The sequence below is a fragment of the Diplotaxodon limnothrissa genome, linkage group LG15 (assembly GCF_057381915.1).
Source record: "Diplotaxodon limnothrissa isolate DT_005_m linkage group LG15, D_limnothrissa_male_GT1.1, whole genome shotgun sequence".
Taxonomy (NCBI): domain Eukaryota; kingdom Metazoa; phylum Chordata; class Actinopteri; order Cichliformes; family Cichlidae; genus Diplotaxodon; species Diplotaxodon limnothrissa.
Window position 1 is genome coordinate 32560340 of NC_140610.1, and position 18648 is coordinate 32578987.

The following is an 18648-nucleotide window of genomic DNA, read 5'->3' on the forward strand; positions in this document are numbered from 1 at the left end:
TCTCTGGCTGTTACAGGAAGGACTTTGAGGAACTATTTGACATCATTATCACAAATGCCCTTAAGCCAGGATTCTTCTCCTTGGTGCCCCAGCAGAGGCCCTTTAGAACCCTTGGTAAGTAAAAGATCACCGCACCCATTTCTCAGTTATTTAAGCCTTGAAAACATCTGTAGAAAAGGCTCAAATATATAACTTTTGCACCGACTGGAGGTTTCAAAATGTTGTTAAATGTTACATTAAAATATTATTATGATTTCAAATATATAAAAATAATAATCTGTCACTTTAAAGAGTACCATCACATAAAACGTACTTTTAATTAAACAAAAACAAAACATCTTTTTTCAATTATCTTGTACGTGTTTGTCATATTGTGTAATTACTGCTGCATGTCTGCAATTGAATATATTGGCTTTGCCACATTAAACAGCAAAGTGGCATCATTTTGAGTCCAATGATCTGGTAATACTTTTTAAGGAATGGTGTTGTGTAAGTTTACTGTAGCTGACCTCTGTAATATGAATGTTTCAGGACATATAAGAGTGTACGTTAGTGGTTATTAACACCGACTTATTGAGTGTGGTTTCTGGACATTTTCAGTTTAAGCCAAAGCTTAATTACAGATGTAAAAAGCTCCTCCAGACCATTCCCTGTGGATGATTTGACTAAAACAGGTCAAACTACACTGGCTCATGTTTAGTTTGCAATTGAGAGTGTTTAAAGGATGGACAAACCCACTGGTTTTGGATTCTACATTATGAAAGTGACCTTATTTGAAAAAAAGAGGGTGGAATGCAAGTTTATCAGCCAAGAATATCAAGCTTGGCTAGTCACCAAAACTAAAGGGCAAGGGAGCCTTGACCTCCTTGGCTCACTTGTGACCTCAGTAAACACATTCCTAAGGCGAGAGGCGGCGTATACCCTGGACAGGTCGGCAGTCTATCACACAGAGACAGACAAGCATTCGCACTCACAGTCACACCTATGGACAATGTAGAAATATTAATTAAGCTAACCCCAATAATTGCTTATGTTTGGACTGTGGGAGGAAGCCATAGTACCCGGAGATAACCAGATGGTGGAGTTCTTTCTGACGTCAACTGTTCTAACCCCACACCTGTGCTGCTCCATTTACAACAGGCTTTTATTACTTTATTAGTCTATTGATGGGAATGAGAGCTTACTCCAGCTATAACCACCACAGATTTTACATTTAACCTGAATATTATAAACAGCTGTGCGTTCTGTTATTGACAGCACTATCTGCAGCTTCCATGTAGCTTCTCCTACCTGCCCCAACCCCAGACATCTGCTCCTAGATGCTGGTGGTGAAGGCGTGTCCTGGGACAGGGGTTGTTTCCTGGTATGCTCCCCATGTCTGGATTATCGGGCTGCCAGCAAGAAGACTGGGGATGCATTATGTGTGAAGACGGGATGATCCACTCACTGAAATATTCTCTCCCTCGCCCTTAGCTTTGCCACGCTGGCAGAAGTAGCATCGGCATCTGGCCTCTATTCTTTCTTTTTTTTAAAACTGAAATCGTTGCTTCTTGTTCTGCACTCTTGACATATTCTCATTTTTATTGGCCAATAAAGTTTATTTAGAACACTTCAAATTTATTACACTAGAGCTGATGTTTGAAGACCCGCCAAGCATGCTCAATTCATTGTCATGAAGGTGAGCGCGCAGAGCTGATCATCAGCTCGTAAATGATTGGTTTAAGAACAACGTCCACTTTCCTTCTATATTCTGAAGACATTCAGATTCACAAATTGCATTTACTTCCTCATCATCTGCAGATTAGGTAACACTACATAAAAGTACTCTACAAGTACCTGGATGGTGTACTTGTAGATGGCCCTACTGGTGGTGGTCAGAGGGCCCGGTGGCGCCAGTGTCCAGCAGCCTCGCCTCTGTCGGTGCACCCCAGGGCAGCTGTGGCTACAATGTAGCTTGCCATCACCTGTGTGTGAATGGGTGAATGACTGAATTTAGTGTAAAGTGCCTGTCATTCTGGGACAGGATAGTTTTATCTGTTCAAATTCGTCAGTTTCTGAAGCCTGAAAGTCGTCACCAGTAGAAGAAAAAACTGGTGTTACAGAAACAGGACTTCTTAAGAGCTGCTGCTTATCTCAGCTGCACCATTTGCACTGCTCTGAATCCAAACCACATGACCCCATCACTCTCATACCCCAGTGTCCTTGCAGCTGAGTATACACGTGTGCATGAGTATTCGCAGATGTTCAGGTGCTCATCCCTCGTCTTACTGTTTTTTCTCTCCTGTCAAAATGTTTCTAGCATATTTAACCTGAGTTTGAACTCGCTCTGTGGAACACTGTCTTTTTTATCGCAGAGGGTGAAGGACTCCTTTTATCATTATGCTGCTGCTGGGTTTTAGATGCAGTGAGCCCTCTATCCTGCTTCACAGAGAGGAGAGTGTAAATTCAGACAGGGAGCAAGCGTTTGCCATTGTTTAGGTTGACTAAGGAGGCTTACTGCAGAAAGTCAAACAGTCATACAGTATATAGCAGCTTCAGAAAGTTTTCTTTTTGCACATTTGCATTTTCACAAAGTTTATTTTAGCAAAAAAAACTGTAAGAAAATACATACTTAAAGCTGTGAATTAGTTTTTATAACTATATGAAATATTTACAGTATAAATGTGTAAAATTACAGGATATTTTCTGTAATTTTACACATTTATTTCTTACAATTTAAACTCAAACAGTCAGTTATTGAAAATGATCTATAGGAAGCTGCCCAGCATTGTTAAATGTGATGTTGTGATCATCGTGCAGTTAATCATTACTGAAACATTGGGGATTACATGTCTGTATCCCAGTTCCACTTTTGCTTATTATCTGCACTAACAAACAGCTTCTCTAGAAGGAACTTCTTTGCTAACATCAAACCTGTAGCCAACCAGTGGAAAACTCTTATTCGCGTTGTTATTCACAAGCTCTGTATTCTGAAAATGACACGGGTGTTTTACCTCCACAGAACCATGGCTCTGACTTTTCGGAGAGAAAAGATGAGATTTGTTAATACCTTGGCTGACAAGTGGTGTTTGTTAAGGTTGGATTGAAACAAGAGGGGCATGGCTGGATCTGAATATGGCAATCTTCACTGTGCTGCTTTCATTCGTAGTCTGATTTTCCCCTTCAGTGCTGAGCTGAGATAAGGGCTGCCGAAATGCAGTTTCTATCAACAGCAGCTCACGTCTTTGTAGAGTCATGGAATACTTGGAATCAAGTTACCAAACTAAACCAAACAGAAACTTCAGAGGTTTTCTACCATTTCGATTGTCTTTTTTTTTTTTTTTACTTTTTATTTTATTTATTTGAACAACTCACTTGTCCATTACGCATACAGTTTCTTCAGAATAACAGAATACAAAGAGGGTCACAAACTCAAGACAGTGAAATTAGAAAGAAAAAGGAACAAACAAATATATGTATAAAAATATAAATACATATATAATAATAATTAGAAAAATAAGATAAAGTAAAACAAAAGAAAAAAGAAAAATAGGAAACATGCCTGTGGTGTCAAACATTTCCATCGTTCATTTCACATTCTTTTCTTTTTTTCTTTTTTTTTGTATGCCCATCTTCATTCAGTTCAGTCTTTGTTTTTTTTTCTTCTGCTGTACGTCAACCATTTTCCCCAGTTCTTCAAAAAGCGTTCTTCCTTTAATTTTAGTTTATGTGTAAAGTTCTCCATCTTCATAATGTCCTCCACAATTGCTACCCACTGCTGCTTTCCTGGTGTTTCTGTCTTAAGCCAGTTTTTGGTGATGGCCTTCTTTGCTGCCAAAAGGAGAATCTTTGTCGCATGGAGTCACACAAACCACCTGCAACTCAACACCTCAAAGACTAAGGAACTGGTTGTGGACTTCGGGAGGTCTAGAGCAGGTCCACTGCCGGTTCAGATAGAGGGGGAGGAGGTGGAGGTGGTCAACAAGTACAAGTACCTCGGGCTGTGGGTGGACAATAAACTGGACTGGTCATGCAACACAGAGTACCTGTATAAAAAAGCCCAAAGCCGACTGTACTTCCTCAGGAGGCTGAGGTCTTTTAACATCTGCAGGAAGCTCCTGAGGATGTTTTACCAGTCGGTGGTTGCTGGAGTACTTTTCTATGCTGTGGTGTGCTGGGGGAGCAGCACAGCAAAGAGGGACTCATCCAGGCTGGAGAAACTGATCAGGAAGGCTAGCTCTGTGGTCGGCATGAAGCTGGACACTCTGGTGACAGTGGCAGAGAAAAGGACATTAAAGAAACTGATGGACATTATGAACAATGCTGGGCATCCTCTGCACACGGCCATAAACAATCAGAAGAGTCTGTTCAGTGACAGGTTGCTTCTCCCCAAGACAAGAACTAACAGACTTAAAAACTCCTTTGTCCCACACGCCATCAAACTCTCCTCTCTGGAGGGGAGAGGGAGGGGAAACAGGAGGACAAAGGAGGGGGGAACAACTAAGCTGTAGTGCCTCTTCACCTCACTGTACAATACCTTGTGCAATACTTTTTGTAAATAGTCAACAGTGCAATAGACTCAATACTTGAAATGTGCAATTCACTTGTATTTTTATTTTTTATTCCTATTTATTCTATTTATCCCCTTTGTATATTTTATTTATATTTGTCTCTGTATTTATATATGTGTGTGTGTGTGTGTGTGTGTGTGTATATATATATAAAACACCCAGCACGCCCCTGCGGGCGGTTTATCCTTCAAGCTCGGGTCCTCTACCAGAGGCCTGGGAGCTTGAGGGTCCTGCGCAGTATCTTAGCTGTTCCCAGGACTGCGCTCTTCTGGACAGAGATCTCCGATGTTTTTCCCGGGATCTGCTGGAGCCACTCGCCTAGCTTGGGAGTCACCGCACCTAGTGCTCCGATTACCACGGGGACCACCGTTACCTTCACCCTCCACATCCTCTCGAGCTCTTCTCTGAGCCCTTGGTATTTCTCCAGCTTCTCGTGTTCCTTCTTCCTGATATTGCTGTCATTGGGAACCGCTACATCGATCACTACGGCCGTCTTCTTCTGTTTGTCTACCACCACTATGTCCGGTTGGTTAGCCACCACCATTTTGTCCGTCTGTATCTGGAAGTCCCACAGGATCTTAGCTCGGTCATTCTCCACCACCCTTGGGGGCATCTCCCATTTTGACCTCGGGACTTCTAGGTTATACTCGGCACAGATGTTCCTGTACACTATGCCGGCCACTTGGTTATGGCGTTCCATGTATGCCTTGCCTGCTAGCATCTTGCACCCTGCTGTTATGTGCTGGATAGTCTCTGGGGCATCTTTACACAGCCTGCACCTGGGGTCTTGCCTGGTGTGATAGACCCCAGCCTCTATGGATCTTGTACTCAGAGCTTGTTCTTGTGCTGCCATGATTAGTGCCTCTGTGCTGTCTTTCAGTTCAGCTTTGTCCAGCCACTGGTAGGATTTCTGGATATCAGCCACCTCCTCTATCTGCCGGTGGTACATACCGTGCAGGGGCCTGTCCTTCCATGATGGTTCCTCGTCTCCCTCCTCTTTCTTGGGTTTCTGCTGCCTGAGGTATTCACTGAGCACTCGGTCAGTTGGGGCCATCTTCCCAATGTATTCTTGGATGTTCGTTGTCTCATCCTGGACTGTGGTGCTGACACTCACCAGTCCCCGGCCCCCTTCCTTCCGCTTAGCGTACAGCCTCAGGGTGCTGGACTTGGGGTGAAACCCTCCATGCATGGTCAGGAGCTTTCTTGTCTTTATGTCAGTGGCTTCTATCTCCTCCTTTGGCCAGCTTATTACCCCAGCAGGGTACCTGATCACAGGCAGGGCGTATGTGTTGATGGCCCGGATCTTGTTCTTACCATTCAGCTGACTCCTCAGGACTTGCCTGACCCTCTGCAGGTACTTGGTGGTTGCAGCCTTTCTAGCGGCCTCTTCATGGTTCCCATTTGCCTGCGGGATCCCCAGGTACTTGTAACTGTCCTCTATGTCTGCAATGTTGCCTTCTGGTAGTTCAATCCCCTCAGTTCTGACTACCTTCCCTCTCTTTGTTACCATCCGACTACACTTCTCCAGTCCGAACGACATTCCAATGTCATTGCTGTATAGCCTGGTAGTGTGGATCAGTGAATCGATGTCTCGTTCACTCTTGGCATACAGCTTGATGTCATCCATGTACAGGAGGTGGCTGACAACTGCTCCGTTCCGTAGTCGGTATCCGTAGCCAGTCTTGTTAATGATCTCACTGAGGGGGTTCAGGCCTATGCAGAACAGCAGTGGGGACAGAGCATCTCCTTGGTAGATCCCGCACTTGATGGTAACTTGTGCTATGGGCTTGGAGTTGGCCTCTAGTGTTGTACGCCACATCCCCATTGAGTTCCTGATGAAGGCTCTTAGGGTCCCATTGATCTTGTACAATTCTAGGCATTCCAGTATCCAGCTGTGGGGCATTGAGTCATAGGCCTTCTTGTAATCAATCCAGGCAGTGCACAGGTTGGTCAGTCTGGTCTTGCAGTCTCGGCTGATTGTTCTGTCTACCAGTAGCTGGTGTTTTGCACCTCTGGTATTCTTGCCAATTCCTTTCTGTGTCCCGCTCATGTATTGACCCATGTGCCTGTTCATCTTAGCCGATATGATGCCTGACAGGAGCTTCCATGTAGTACTGAGGCAGGTTATTGGTCGGTAGTTGGAGGGGACCGGTCCCTTCTTGGGGTCCTTGGGGATCAGGACCGTCCGGCCTTCAGTTAGCCATTCCGGGTGTCTTTCGTTAACTAGCAGCTGGTTCATTTGTGCTGCCAGACGCTCGTGGAGTGCAGTCAGCTTCTTCAGCCAGTAGGCGTGAACCATGTCGGGCCCTGGTGCTGTCCAACTCTTCATACTGGAGACCCTTTCTTGGATATCTGCCACTGTGATGGTTACTGGACCCTGTTCAGGGAGGTCGCTGTGGTCTGCCCTCAGATCCTCTAGCCACTGAGCATTGCCGTTATGGGTTGCATCCTTCTCCCATATGCTCTTCCAGTATTGCTCCGTCTCCAGCCTTGGTGGTGCTGTTCTCTTATTGTTCCCTTGCCACTGAGAGTACACCTTTGCTGGTTCTGTGGAGAACAGCTGGTTTATTCTCCTGCCTTCTATCTCTCTGGTGTACCTCCTCAAGCGGCTGGCCAAGGCTGTGAGTCTTTGCTTGGCAGTTTCCAAGGCCTCAGGTATGGACAGCTTGCTGTATTTCTTAGGCACCTTATTTGTCGCACCTTTCTGCAACTCCGTTAGTTGGCTAACCTCCCTCCGTGCTACTTTGATCTTGCCCTCTAGCCTCCTTCTCCATGGAGGGTACTGCCCCTTGTGGCTGTTCAACTTGTAGCCAAGCATCTCACTGATCACTGCTGCCGTATTGTAGATCAGCTTGTTAGTGTCGGTAATCGTGGTTGTAGGTATTGCCCGTAGTGCTGCATTAACATCATCTAGCAGACCTTCTGAGGGTACTTCACGTAATCTTGGTAACCGGCTACGGGGGATCCAGGTTTCAAGCTTGGCCATGATCCTATTTTTCAGGTCAGTTCCTCTCGCACTCAACGATCCTTCTCCTATCGCACTTGGGGCTATGTACCCAATCTCGGGTGGGGGTGATGATATCTCCCCCCTGACCTGGCGTCCTGACTCCTCCTTGCCGTAGCATTTGTGTTGTACCTCGTCAATCTCTAGCTGTGAGAGCAGTCCCTTCTTTCGAATGTTGGAACACTGAGCTACTAGTTGTTTCGCCGTCATTGTGGATGTTGGGTATCGAAGAATCCATAGGTCCCTCATCCTATTCATGTAGCCCCTTCCGCCGGGGTTACTTGCGTAGTAGCATTCCAACAACGCCCTGTTTTCGTCCCTTGCCCACCGATGCCTTCTTGTTCCAGTAGCCCACTTTTCGTCAGGGTGCCCTGGTTCCTCAACACCTGACGCGGACCTTGTTGATCCGGGCGACGTCCGAGCCGGCATGCCTTCATATTTATCTGTCTCGCTCATGTCTGCGGTAGGCTTGCTTAGCATAGGGGGTCTAGCCTTAGGACCCTTACTGGATACAGACGCCCCAGGCAGGAATCGAACTTGCGATCCTCTGTTCCAAAGGCGTGTAGTTTAACCACTACGCTATCCAGCTATATATATATATATATATATATATATATATATATATATATATATAACAATTCTGTAACTGTAACTTCGGTCGTTGCTGTGCTTTTTGGAAGTCGAATTTCCCAGAGGAACCCACCCGAGGGATTAATAAAGTTCTATCTTATCTTATCTTATCTTAATCTTAGCCAGGTAACGATCCTTTACATCTACAGTACCTTCCAAGTACCCTAGATACAAAACAAGGCAGGTTCTAGGAATAATATAACCTAATATATCACAGAGAGCCGAGTGAATTTTAACCCAGAAAGTGTGAATTTTTCTGCATTTCCAGAAAATGTGCTTATGGTCTGGTTCATCCCATCCACACAGCCTCCAACATTGTTTTTGTGTATTGGTTTGTTTATTTTTAATCTTAGGTGTAATAAAATAGCGAATTAGATTTTTCCAGATGAATTCTCTCCACCTCAATGAGTGAGTTGTATTCTTATGTTCTTTCCATGTTTCATACCACACCCTCTCAGTGATTTCTTCACTCAGCTCTCTTTCCCATTTTACTTTAACATATACAGTTGATTCCTGTCTTGAGTCCATCAAACATTTGTATAGGGTAGACACTGATTTTGGAATAACACTTTTATATGCCAGTATAATTATTTTTATAATAGGATGGATTTTGTCTTCCTTTATTTTTATGTTTTTATTAACGTAATCTCTCACCTGTAAGTATCTGAAAAAATCCTTGTTTTTTAAGTTGTATTCCCGTTTTAATTCTTCAAAACTTTTAATTTCTCCTTTTTTGATTAATAAACAAATTGCTGTGATTCCCTTTTCATTCCAATTTTTAAAACCAAGATCCAATTTTCCTGGTCCAAATTCTTCATCGAAGGCTATCCATTTTAGCAAACCAAGCTCTTTACCAATTCTGAACTCCTTTACTGTATCATACAATACATTTAATGTAAAGGATATTATTGGGTTCCTATCTTGGTCTTTAGTTACGTATTCAGGGATCTTTTTTATACCCATGTTTGTTTGAATTGGGACATTGAGTGTGGAGAGCTCCACATCCTTCCAGCGAGCCCCATAATCATCACTACACCAATATGTTATCTGGCGTATCTGTGCAGCACGAAAATATTCTTTTAAATTAGGAAGCGACATTCCTCCTTTCTCCTTAGTAAGCTGTAAAGTAGTGTATCGTACCCTTGGCCGCTTGCCTTCCCAGACAAATCTAGATATATACTTATCCCATTCTGAGAATTGGGTTTCAGGTATGCTTATCGGAAGAGAGAGGAATAAATATAGCAATCATGGTAAGATATTCATCTTTATCACATTTATCCTGTCACTAAATCCTAACGGATATGTATTCCATCTTTCCATATCCTGCCTTATACATTTGAAGAGATGCAAATCTAGCCCGATTAATAGCACTGTAATTTAATCCTCTGAGGTCGACATCCTCATCAGTCGCAACCCAAATTCAAATTCTTAGCCTGGGCTATCAGAATATGTCATTTTTCGTGGTTGCATGATTTTCATTAAAATGCTCTTCCAAATTTTGGCAATTGAGGAAATAAGAAAATAATTATTCCAACTTTTTTCAAAAAAGTCCATTTTGGACTTTGAAATAGAGGGTGAGGGTCGTGTTGGGGTTAGATTTACAACCTATGATCAACTCAGAGGGTTAAAAGGTTGAATGATTCTGAAGACCTAGTAAAGAATCATAAAGTAATTTAAAAGACAAATTAGAGCTGAGGATAAGATGCTATTTGTACTTCCCTGTTCTGTTTTTTCACAAACACTGAGATTTACTCTTTGTTTCCCTGCACAAATGACGCTGTACCTCTGCCACTGAGTTGTGTGGTTTTGTCCTGGATTACTGGAGGTTTTGCTGGTGTGTCTGCTCCTGCAGCAGCTGGCTTGTTGGTCAAACTGCTGCGACTGTTTTATATTACCCATTTTTGCTTGTGCAGTGAACGATGTGGAGGAGAGCGAAGGTCTGCCATCGCTGGACAAACCCGGCTGGTACTCCCAGGGCAACTGGCCACACCTCCACGAGTTGCTCAAGAAAATGACGGGGAAACCAGAGCCCAAGGTACACAAACCACCTCATACACTACAGCAGGCAGCCAGAGCTCTGGCTCACTTTGAGGTTAGCTCCAACTTCAGCTTTTGGCAGGCACTGAAAGAGATGAAGGCTTCATGATAAATACGCTCAGGGAGATTCACACTAGAGTGATGAAGAGGAGGAACATGGCCCCTGGCATGACTGTTGACAAGGCAGGGGTGTGACAGCATGCTGAGAATTCACTGATAGAGCCAGTATAAGCCATTCTTAGAGACACTTCTTTCCCTCAAGAAAACAACAGTTAACCAACATTCAGTCCCACACGACAGTGGTTTGTTTAATTGACAAGACTAAGGGAAACCTTATTTTTTGTCATGTACATACAGATATATTTATGACTTCTCAAATTAAACATGGAAAAAATTAGCTAAACTAACTAAATACTGTGGTCAACTCCAGCCAAGTACCTCTGGCTTCAGACTTTTCTAAATGCTTGGCTTCAGACTTTTTCTTCCAAGGAGCCACGTTTTTTTTTACATTTTTAAAGTGGTCTAGAGCAGCGGTGTCCAACTCCAGGCCTCAAGAGCCGTTGTCCTGCAGGTTTTAGATGTGTCCTTGATCCAACACAGCTGATTTAAATGGCTAAATTACCTCCTCAACTTGTCTTGTAGTTCTCCAGAGGTAATGAACTAATCATTTGATTCAGGTGTGGTGACCCAGGGTGATATCTAAGGCTACGTTCACACTGCAGGCGAAAGCGCATCAAATCCGATTTTTTTGACCCTATGCGACCCATATCCGATCATGGTATGACAGTGTGAACGGCACAAATCCAATATTTTCAAATCCGATCTGGGTCACTTTCGTATGTTGTACTGAATCTGATACATACCCGATGTTTCAGAAAGCGACTGCTGTGTGAACGGTCAAGTCGCATTAAATCTGTCTTTTACATCACTGACACAAGACAGACGCCAATTATCAAGCGCCCGATAAGACATCGCGAACGCTTCCTGGCCATCCGGTGAAACTGTTGGGAAGACAACGTTGGAGAAATGTTAACATTTTATTTATACTGCATAATCTGCAGATTCTGACAGAAATCTGCAACTATCCTTTGAAGCACCGCTCCTCTCTAAAACAGCAATAAGGATCATTATTAGGTTATCTACATTATTATGTAAATAACAAAATAACTTAAAGCAAAAATTGGGAAACGTGAAGTCCGAAGTCTTTATATTAAGGGCCATCAGTCAAACAATATTGTTTGCTCTGGGTCTAAACAGAGCGCGTTGTGTGTGACATCTTCTTTTGCGCATGCGGCCGCTTTGAGCGTTCACACTTGAGAGCGTTTGCTGTCGCATTTTATTTGTAGTGTGAATGAGCAGACAAAAAAATCGGATTTGATCAAAAAATCGGAATTGAGCATTAAGACCTGCAGTGTGAACGTAGCCGAAAACCTGCAGGACACTGGCCCTTGAGCCCTGGAGTTGAACACCCCTGGTCTAGAGTATTAGTTCTCCAGGCTTTTTGAAGGTCTTTTAAAGTCTTTGGACTTTGGCTGGTTTTTCACGCATTTTCATTCCAGTTCTTGTGCTTCATCATTTTAAGAGGAATTCTCTTTTTTTTTATTGTTTTAAAAGCCATTTTATACTCACTTATGAATCATTCGAGCATATAAAAAGTACTGTTGCGAAACATATAATTTGTTCCCATTTATTTAGTCGATTGTATGTAAAGTGCCAACAATAGAACTGTTTGACAGGTGTAAAACAATATTTTTGCACTACCGTATTTTTCGGACCATAAGGCTCATCGGATTATAAGGCACACTGTCAATGAACGGGTCTGTTTTCATACATAAGGTGCACCGGATTATAAGATGCACTAAGCAAAACAAAACAGTCAGATATGTCAAACTTCACTCAACTCATTCTTCTTGTTCCTCCACTTCCGTACCATTGATTCATTAATGTTGAATTCTCTCGCAGCTGCTCTATTCCCATGTTGTTGCAGTATATTAATGACTAACCTCATATTGTGGATGGATTATCTCAGTTGTTCTCCTGACTGAAGTTTGGTCTGTTTACAGCATCCTGCCTTGTGATTGCATTTGTCCCACACCATTGGGAACCCTCACGTTAACTTTTATCGAGTGGATAAAAGTTAGCGTTCATGCTCCAGCTTCACTGTGTTTATGTTATGCTAACATAGCTGTGTAGCGATCATGTAGCACATCATTATATTCCAGCTAGTCTAACTTCAGTAACCCTACAAAAGTCACTGCTGTTTAGTTTTCTGTCTTCAGTTATGTTGGAAGTGATAGCAGAGCTGTACGTTTTAATTTTTCACAAATCTCTCAGTCAGAACATGCTATATGATGTTTAGGTGGAAACTAGCAAGCTAACTTCTTGCTAACTTCTAACTCCGTTAAATGTAATAAATTTTGTTGTCATGGATGCGTGGATGTTAAATTTAATTGTTATACCTGGTAAAGTGGCAATGCTGATCATTTTATTAAAAACGAAATAATTTAGACAGTTTTTCCACTCTCAGTGATGCCACCGTGTTCGTTTGACTTCGGGACCTTAAGTGGAGTTTGGACCCGGATTACTCCGCAAGGCTCCTGACTACGGTAGCCGTAATGCTCCAACAATCCATCAAGCGGTGCAGCTTCGTAGCTTACCAAAGTTGTACTAAAACATTTTTTGACAGACTTTTGAGCGCCGTGTACCACATAAAATCGGTTCAACATCAATAAGCACAACCAGAATTCACACATAAGGCACACTGTTGATTTTTTAGAAAGTCTACTGAATGTGGGATCACCTCGATTGAGAAAAGAAAGATAGAATAAAAAAGGAGTATCCAGAAGTTTTGGGGCATCCTTGAAGAAACTTGAAGAACTATTCCTGAAGACTCCTACAAGATATTTACAAGAAAGCTTGCCCAAGTAAGATGAGGCTGTGTTAAAGAATAAAGGTGGTCATACCAAATGCTGTAGAACTAAAACAAAACCGAATAGAAAGGATAGACAGAAAGGATCAAAAATAATTGGATAATTGACTGACAAGTAGTGCTACTTTACAACTGTTTATTTCCCCCACATTAATTGTATTTCGGATTAAAATCTTGCTGACTACTCAAAAAGCTTTGTGTTGACTCATTTGTAGAATAAGACAAACATTTATTTGTATTGTTTGTTTTTATGGATAAAATAGTATTTGCTGCTCTCTTTGGTAGTTGACAGTCTTGAAAATGAGATTTTCAACCTTAATTAAACCTTTATGTGATCACTTAAAGGATATATTAAATAAAACCTAATAAACAATCTAAGAAGCTTTAGGGATTAGCCAAATATACAACTTTCTAGATTTCTTTCTCTATGAAAATAACTTTTTAAAATTTCAATTAAATACTTCATATACTTCATTAAATACTACGTATGTCAAAAGATTTTACACCAGATACCGTCACCTGACCCAATTAACCAAGTTTGGAATTGTCACTCGGAGTCCCCTAGCTTATGATCTGCTAGGGCCAGATAATAAGGATCTACAGACAAGATTTTAGTTGGGAGGGAACAAGATCAGAAATGACAATGGTTGGATGTAAACGTGAATATTTTGGCAGCACGGTGGCACGATGGTTAGCACTGTTGCCGCACAGCAAGAAGGTCCTGAGTTCAATTCCACCATCAGGCCGGGGTCTTTCTGTGTGGAGTTTGCATGTTACTCTCCGGGTACTCCGGCTTCCTCCCACCGTCCAAAGACATGCAGCTTGTGGGGATAGGTTGATTGGATAATCCAAATTGCCACTAGGTGTGAATGTCCGAGTGAATGTGAGTGTGAATGGTTGTCTGTCTCTATGTGTTAGCCCTGCGACAGACTGGCGACCTGTCCAGGGTGTACCCCGCCTTTCGCCCTATGACAGCTGGGATAGGCTCCAGCGCCCCCCGCAACCCTGAAAAGGATAAGCAGAAGCGAATGGATGGATGGATGAAAACTATCAAATAAAGTAGGTATTTATAAGACAATAGCTTATATTTGGTGTCTGGTAAGTAATGCAGCTGTCTTCCAGACAAATAAGCTTCCATCTGTGTGAAATTATGAAATTGTATCAGAAAAACAAGCAATAAAGTGGCATCAAAGCAACAGTTTAGTCAAAAACAGGGCACAGGACACAACTACATAAAAGGAAAAATGCCAGACAAAATAGACCAGAAAAAATGCTGACTCATCTCTGCTCTCAACAGTCTAACTACAAGCCAGCCACAAAACTCCCATTAGACGTTACAATGAAAGCTTTTTGGCTTGTGGCTTTTTGTAGAGAGAAGAGCTGTCCCATACTGGAATGCATCTAAAGGAAAAAGCTGTTAAATAATCCAGTGTGTCTGTGTATGCTCACAGGGATGTATAATTGTGTCTAAAAGGACCTAATTTGGAACAATCATGTCCCTTTAAATTTGATAGATTTTCACATAATACAATGAAATATAAATATGTATGCTCAATGATTACACTTGAATGTTCTACAAGCAATTAATAATGTATGTTATCCATCTATTTTCTTCTCCTTGTCCCGGACAAGGAGAAGAAAATAGATGGGCTCCATCTCCTTTTCCGAGACGGAGCCCACACCTCCGTCTCCGTAGCCACCTACTCTAGTTTGTCCGAGGGAACACCAAGGTATTCCCAGGCCAGCCAAGAGATGTAATCTCTCCAGCATGTCCTGGGGCTTTCTACCAGTGGGACATGCCCTGATGAATCCGAAAGAATAACATCATCTGCAAAAAGCAGAGATGCGATTCCGAGAGCACCCAAGTGGAAGCCTTCCATCACTTGGCTACGTCTGGCTATTCTGTCAATAAAATTATGAACAGAATCGGTGACAAAGGAACTCAGGGTGAACCTCATCTACCTCAGGGACCCTGGTGCCATGTGCACTTATGGACACTTTTGTGTTCGAACATGGTGTTCATTAAGGACAAACTGTGGTTTGATCAGGCAGACCATTCTTTCCAATCAAGCCCCTCCAGGTCTCGGTGTTGTTGCCCACATGAGCATTAAAGTCTCCCAGTAAGAAAACAGAATCCCCAGGTGGAGCACACTCAAGCAACCCACCCAGGAACTCCAAAAAGGCAGGTACTCTGAACTGTCGTTTGGCAGATAAGCGCAGATGACAGTTAGGATCTGTTCCCCAACCTGTTCCCTTGATCTTACGCTTATAAGGGTCTTCTAAATTGCTCTTTGTCTGGTCTCTCACGCAGGACCAATTTGCCATAGGAGACCCTATCAGAGGGCAAAAGCCAGCCGCCAGAACATCAGAACCCTGGGACACACACTGTGACATTGTGATGTTAAGACAAGAACTTTGACAGTGGCTTTGTTAGTGGCTGGGCAAATGGGGTTTAACACCACTGACAGGCAACCACAATTTATACTGATTTTTCAGAAAGCTCACAATTGATCCAAGTAAACACTTAAAAAATTTAACACGAGTATAACTGTTTTTGGACATTTATTCAGAAATGTGAAATGTGATTTTCGCTCACATAATTGTACACATTGAAATATAAATCAATGTGTGTGAAATATAAATCTTCTACTACGGTTGTTGTGGTATGGTGATGTATAAATTTTTAGCACTTTATGATTTCCTATGAAGCTTTCTTGCTTTTGGAAATAAGAGGAATAAGGAAATCTGTAGTTTAGCTGCCAACAATGCCTTAAGAACCATAAGAGCATGTAACTTTTCTTTTAAAAATAATCAGATAAACTTTTTCTATCTAAACTGACAAAATAATTTAGGGCAGGAGAAATGATCTGTAATAGATCAGGCACAGCCAGCACTGCACTGGGCAAACCCAAGTCCAGGTAGTAATACTCATCACCATCCACATCGAAAGTTCCTCTTCCCCCTCCTCCCACTCCTGTGCTCAATGCTCCCCCTGTTCCTCAGCCACGTGGAGAAAGCTCTTGTGGAATTTAGTGTCAACCTGCACTTATAGCTGCTTTAAAGACTCCTCTGGGTTGACCTGAGGCACTCTGTATTTTCAGTTCTCTCCACTTTCACCTGACAGGACTTAAGGCAGGTGGCTTGAATAGAGGCATTCAAGGAAGATTACAATTGACTTACAGGACACTGCTGAAACTACTGGGGTTGTGACTGGACTGATCGGACATGATCAGACAGGTTCTTTGGGTATGGGTAGTTCATTCTGTGTTCCCTGTGTTGTTTTGGGAAAAGCGGCACAGGTTAAAAAGGAAAAAAAACAACATGTGTACTGATTCTGCTGACAGTATTTCACAAGTTAAGAGAAATGTCTGGTTTCTGAGAGTGTAACTGACAAAATGTCTGTTGCCCCCACCCCCCTTATGCTCCAGGCTCCATGCTGCCTGTAGCACAATGGCCTCATTAAGGTCATTCTATATGTTTGCATTGCCTGATTGCCTGATAAAAGAACTACAGACCCACATGGCTGATTCTCATAACTTGACCAAGGGGAAACTTTCATGTGCAGCTTTTTGCCATGAAGGAATCCCATTGGATTCCTAGTCTTTCACCTGCAAACTTTATATTAATACTAGATTTTCTGGTTGGCTTTCAACTTACATAATGAGGCATGACCAGATAAAGTTCCATGCTTACATGTTCTGCAGAATTCATCCTGAAAAACTTTAGTATTATAAGATGGCACGTCAAGTAACTTTGAATTCAATTCTACTTGTATAGCATTTTAATTAATTTGCACCAGATAACCTGTACACTGGAGAGGAACTGCATCTCACTAATTTAGGAGGTCTTCATTTAGTCTGGAAAAAGAGTTTGTTGCTCTAATAAGTCTTATAATAATAATAATAATAATAATGGATTGGATTTATATAGCGCTTTTCAAGGCACCCAAAGCGCTTTACAATGCCACTATTCATTCACTCTCACATTCACACACTGGTGACTTCCCTAAAGCTAGGGCGTCTTACTGGTCACTGAATCTCTTTTTTTTTCTTTTTTTCTTTTTTTTCTCTTTTTTTTCCCGATCTAGATCCTATAACTTAGTCTATGTACCGTATTTTTCGCACACATATAAGGCGCACTGTCGATGAACGGGTCTGTTTTCATACATAAGGTGGACCAGATTATAAGGCGCATTATGTGAAACAAAACAGTCAGATAAGTCAAATTTTACTCAACTCATTCTTCTTGCTTCCTCCACTTCTGTACCATTGATTGATTAGTGTTGAATTCTCTCGCAGCTGCTCTATTCCCATGTTGTTGCAGTATATGAATGACTAACCTCGTATTGTGGATGGATTATCTCAGTTGTTCTCCTGGCTGAAGTTTGGTCTGTTTACAGCATCCTGCCATGCTATTGCATTTGTCCTTAACCATCGGGAACCCTTACGTTAACTTTTCTTGAATCGAAAAAAGTTAGCATGCATCCTCCAGCTTCACTTATGTTATGCTAACATAGCTGTGTCGCTAGCGATCACATAGCACATAATTATATATACCAGCTAGTCCAACTTCAGTAACCCAAGAAACGTCACTGCTGTTTAGTTTTCTGTCTTCATTTATGTTGGAAGTGGTAGCAGAGCTGTACATCATAATTTTAAGTTTTCATGGATGCCAGGATGTTAAACTTAATTTAGACAGTTTTTAACTCTCTTTTTTTTTTTTTTTTTTTTTTTTTTTTGGCCTGTCCCGTTTGGCTCTTTTGCCATCAGAATTGTTGTCTAAAGGCAAAGAAAGATGCCCAACGGATTTACTTTACCAAACTGACCATCCCAGCCTTGCCGTAATGGTCCATTTGATTCACCTTTTATTGTTTATTTTATTTTCACTTAATGAATACGGGACAGACTTGACTGGGGGAAAGAAGGGGAGAAAGAAAGAGGGAAAGAGAAACAGCTGAGAAGAGGGACGGGGGAGAAGGGCAAAAGACAAAAACCAACAGAACGGGCAGAGAAAAAAAAATGCATATATCAATTACCTGGATCACCTGCTGAGAAAGAAAAAAGAAAGCAAGCAGAAGAGAACAAGAGTAATAGAATAAACAACATCACAATGATATATGGGAATATGACAGTAAATACTAAATGTTAAACATTATTGTGCAGCACATAAGATCAACAGAACACAGTGTGCTTTGAGGTAGGAGCCAAAAAGGGTGTAGTTTGTGTACCCGTGTGTACACCTGTGAGTATGGACGCGCTTGTTTTTTGTTTTTTTAAAAGGTTCCTTCATGTAATAATCTGCTAGAGGGTGTGGGGGGGCCACAGCCCCGTCCTCCAGGGCGTGAAGCAGGTGTGGAGGAGATCAAAACTCCAGACATCCAGAGGCCCCCAGAACACAAGAGACCAAGGAAGACCAACAGAGGGGCAGCTGCGCCACTGTCCCGGAAAGAGCTGAGGAGAGTCCCAGATGAGGGCTCACTCAGCAGCCGCGGAGCAGAA

General features: G+C 42.3%; 1 protein-coding gene across 1 annotated transcript in view; it reads left to right on the plus strand.

Annotated features, from left to right (window-relative positions):
• nt5dc1 (5'-nucleotidase domain containing 1) overlaps nucleotides 1–18648 on the plus strand; it is an 88156-nt gene that overhangs the window by 56511 nt on the left and 12997 nt on the right. The window contains exons 8-9 of the mRNA XM_085373431.1: nucleotides 17–114; nucleotides 10098–10219. Of these exons, the coding sequence (XP_085229557.1) occupies nucleotides 17–114; nucleotides 10098–10219 (220 nt within the window). The remainder of the gene's footprint in view (nucleotides 1–16; nucleotides 115–10097; nucleotides 10220–18648) is intronic.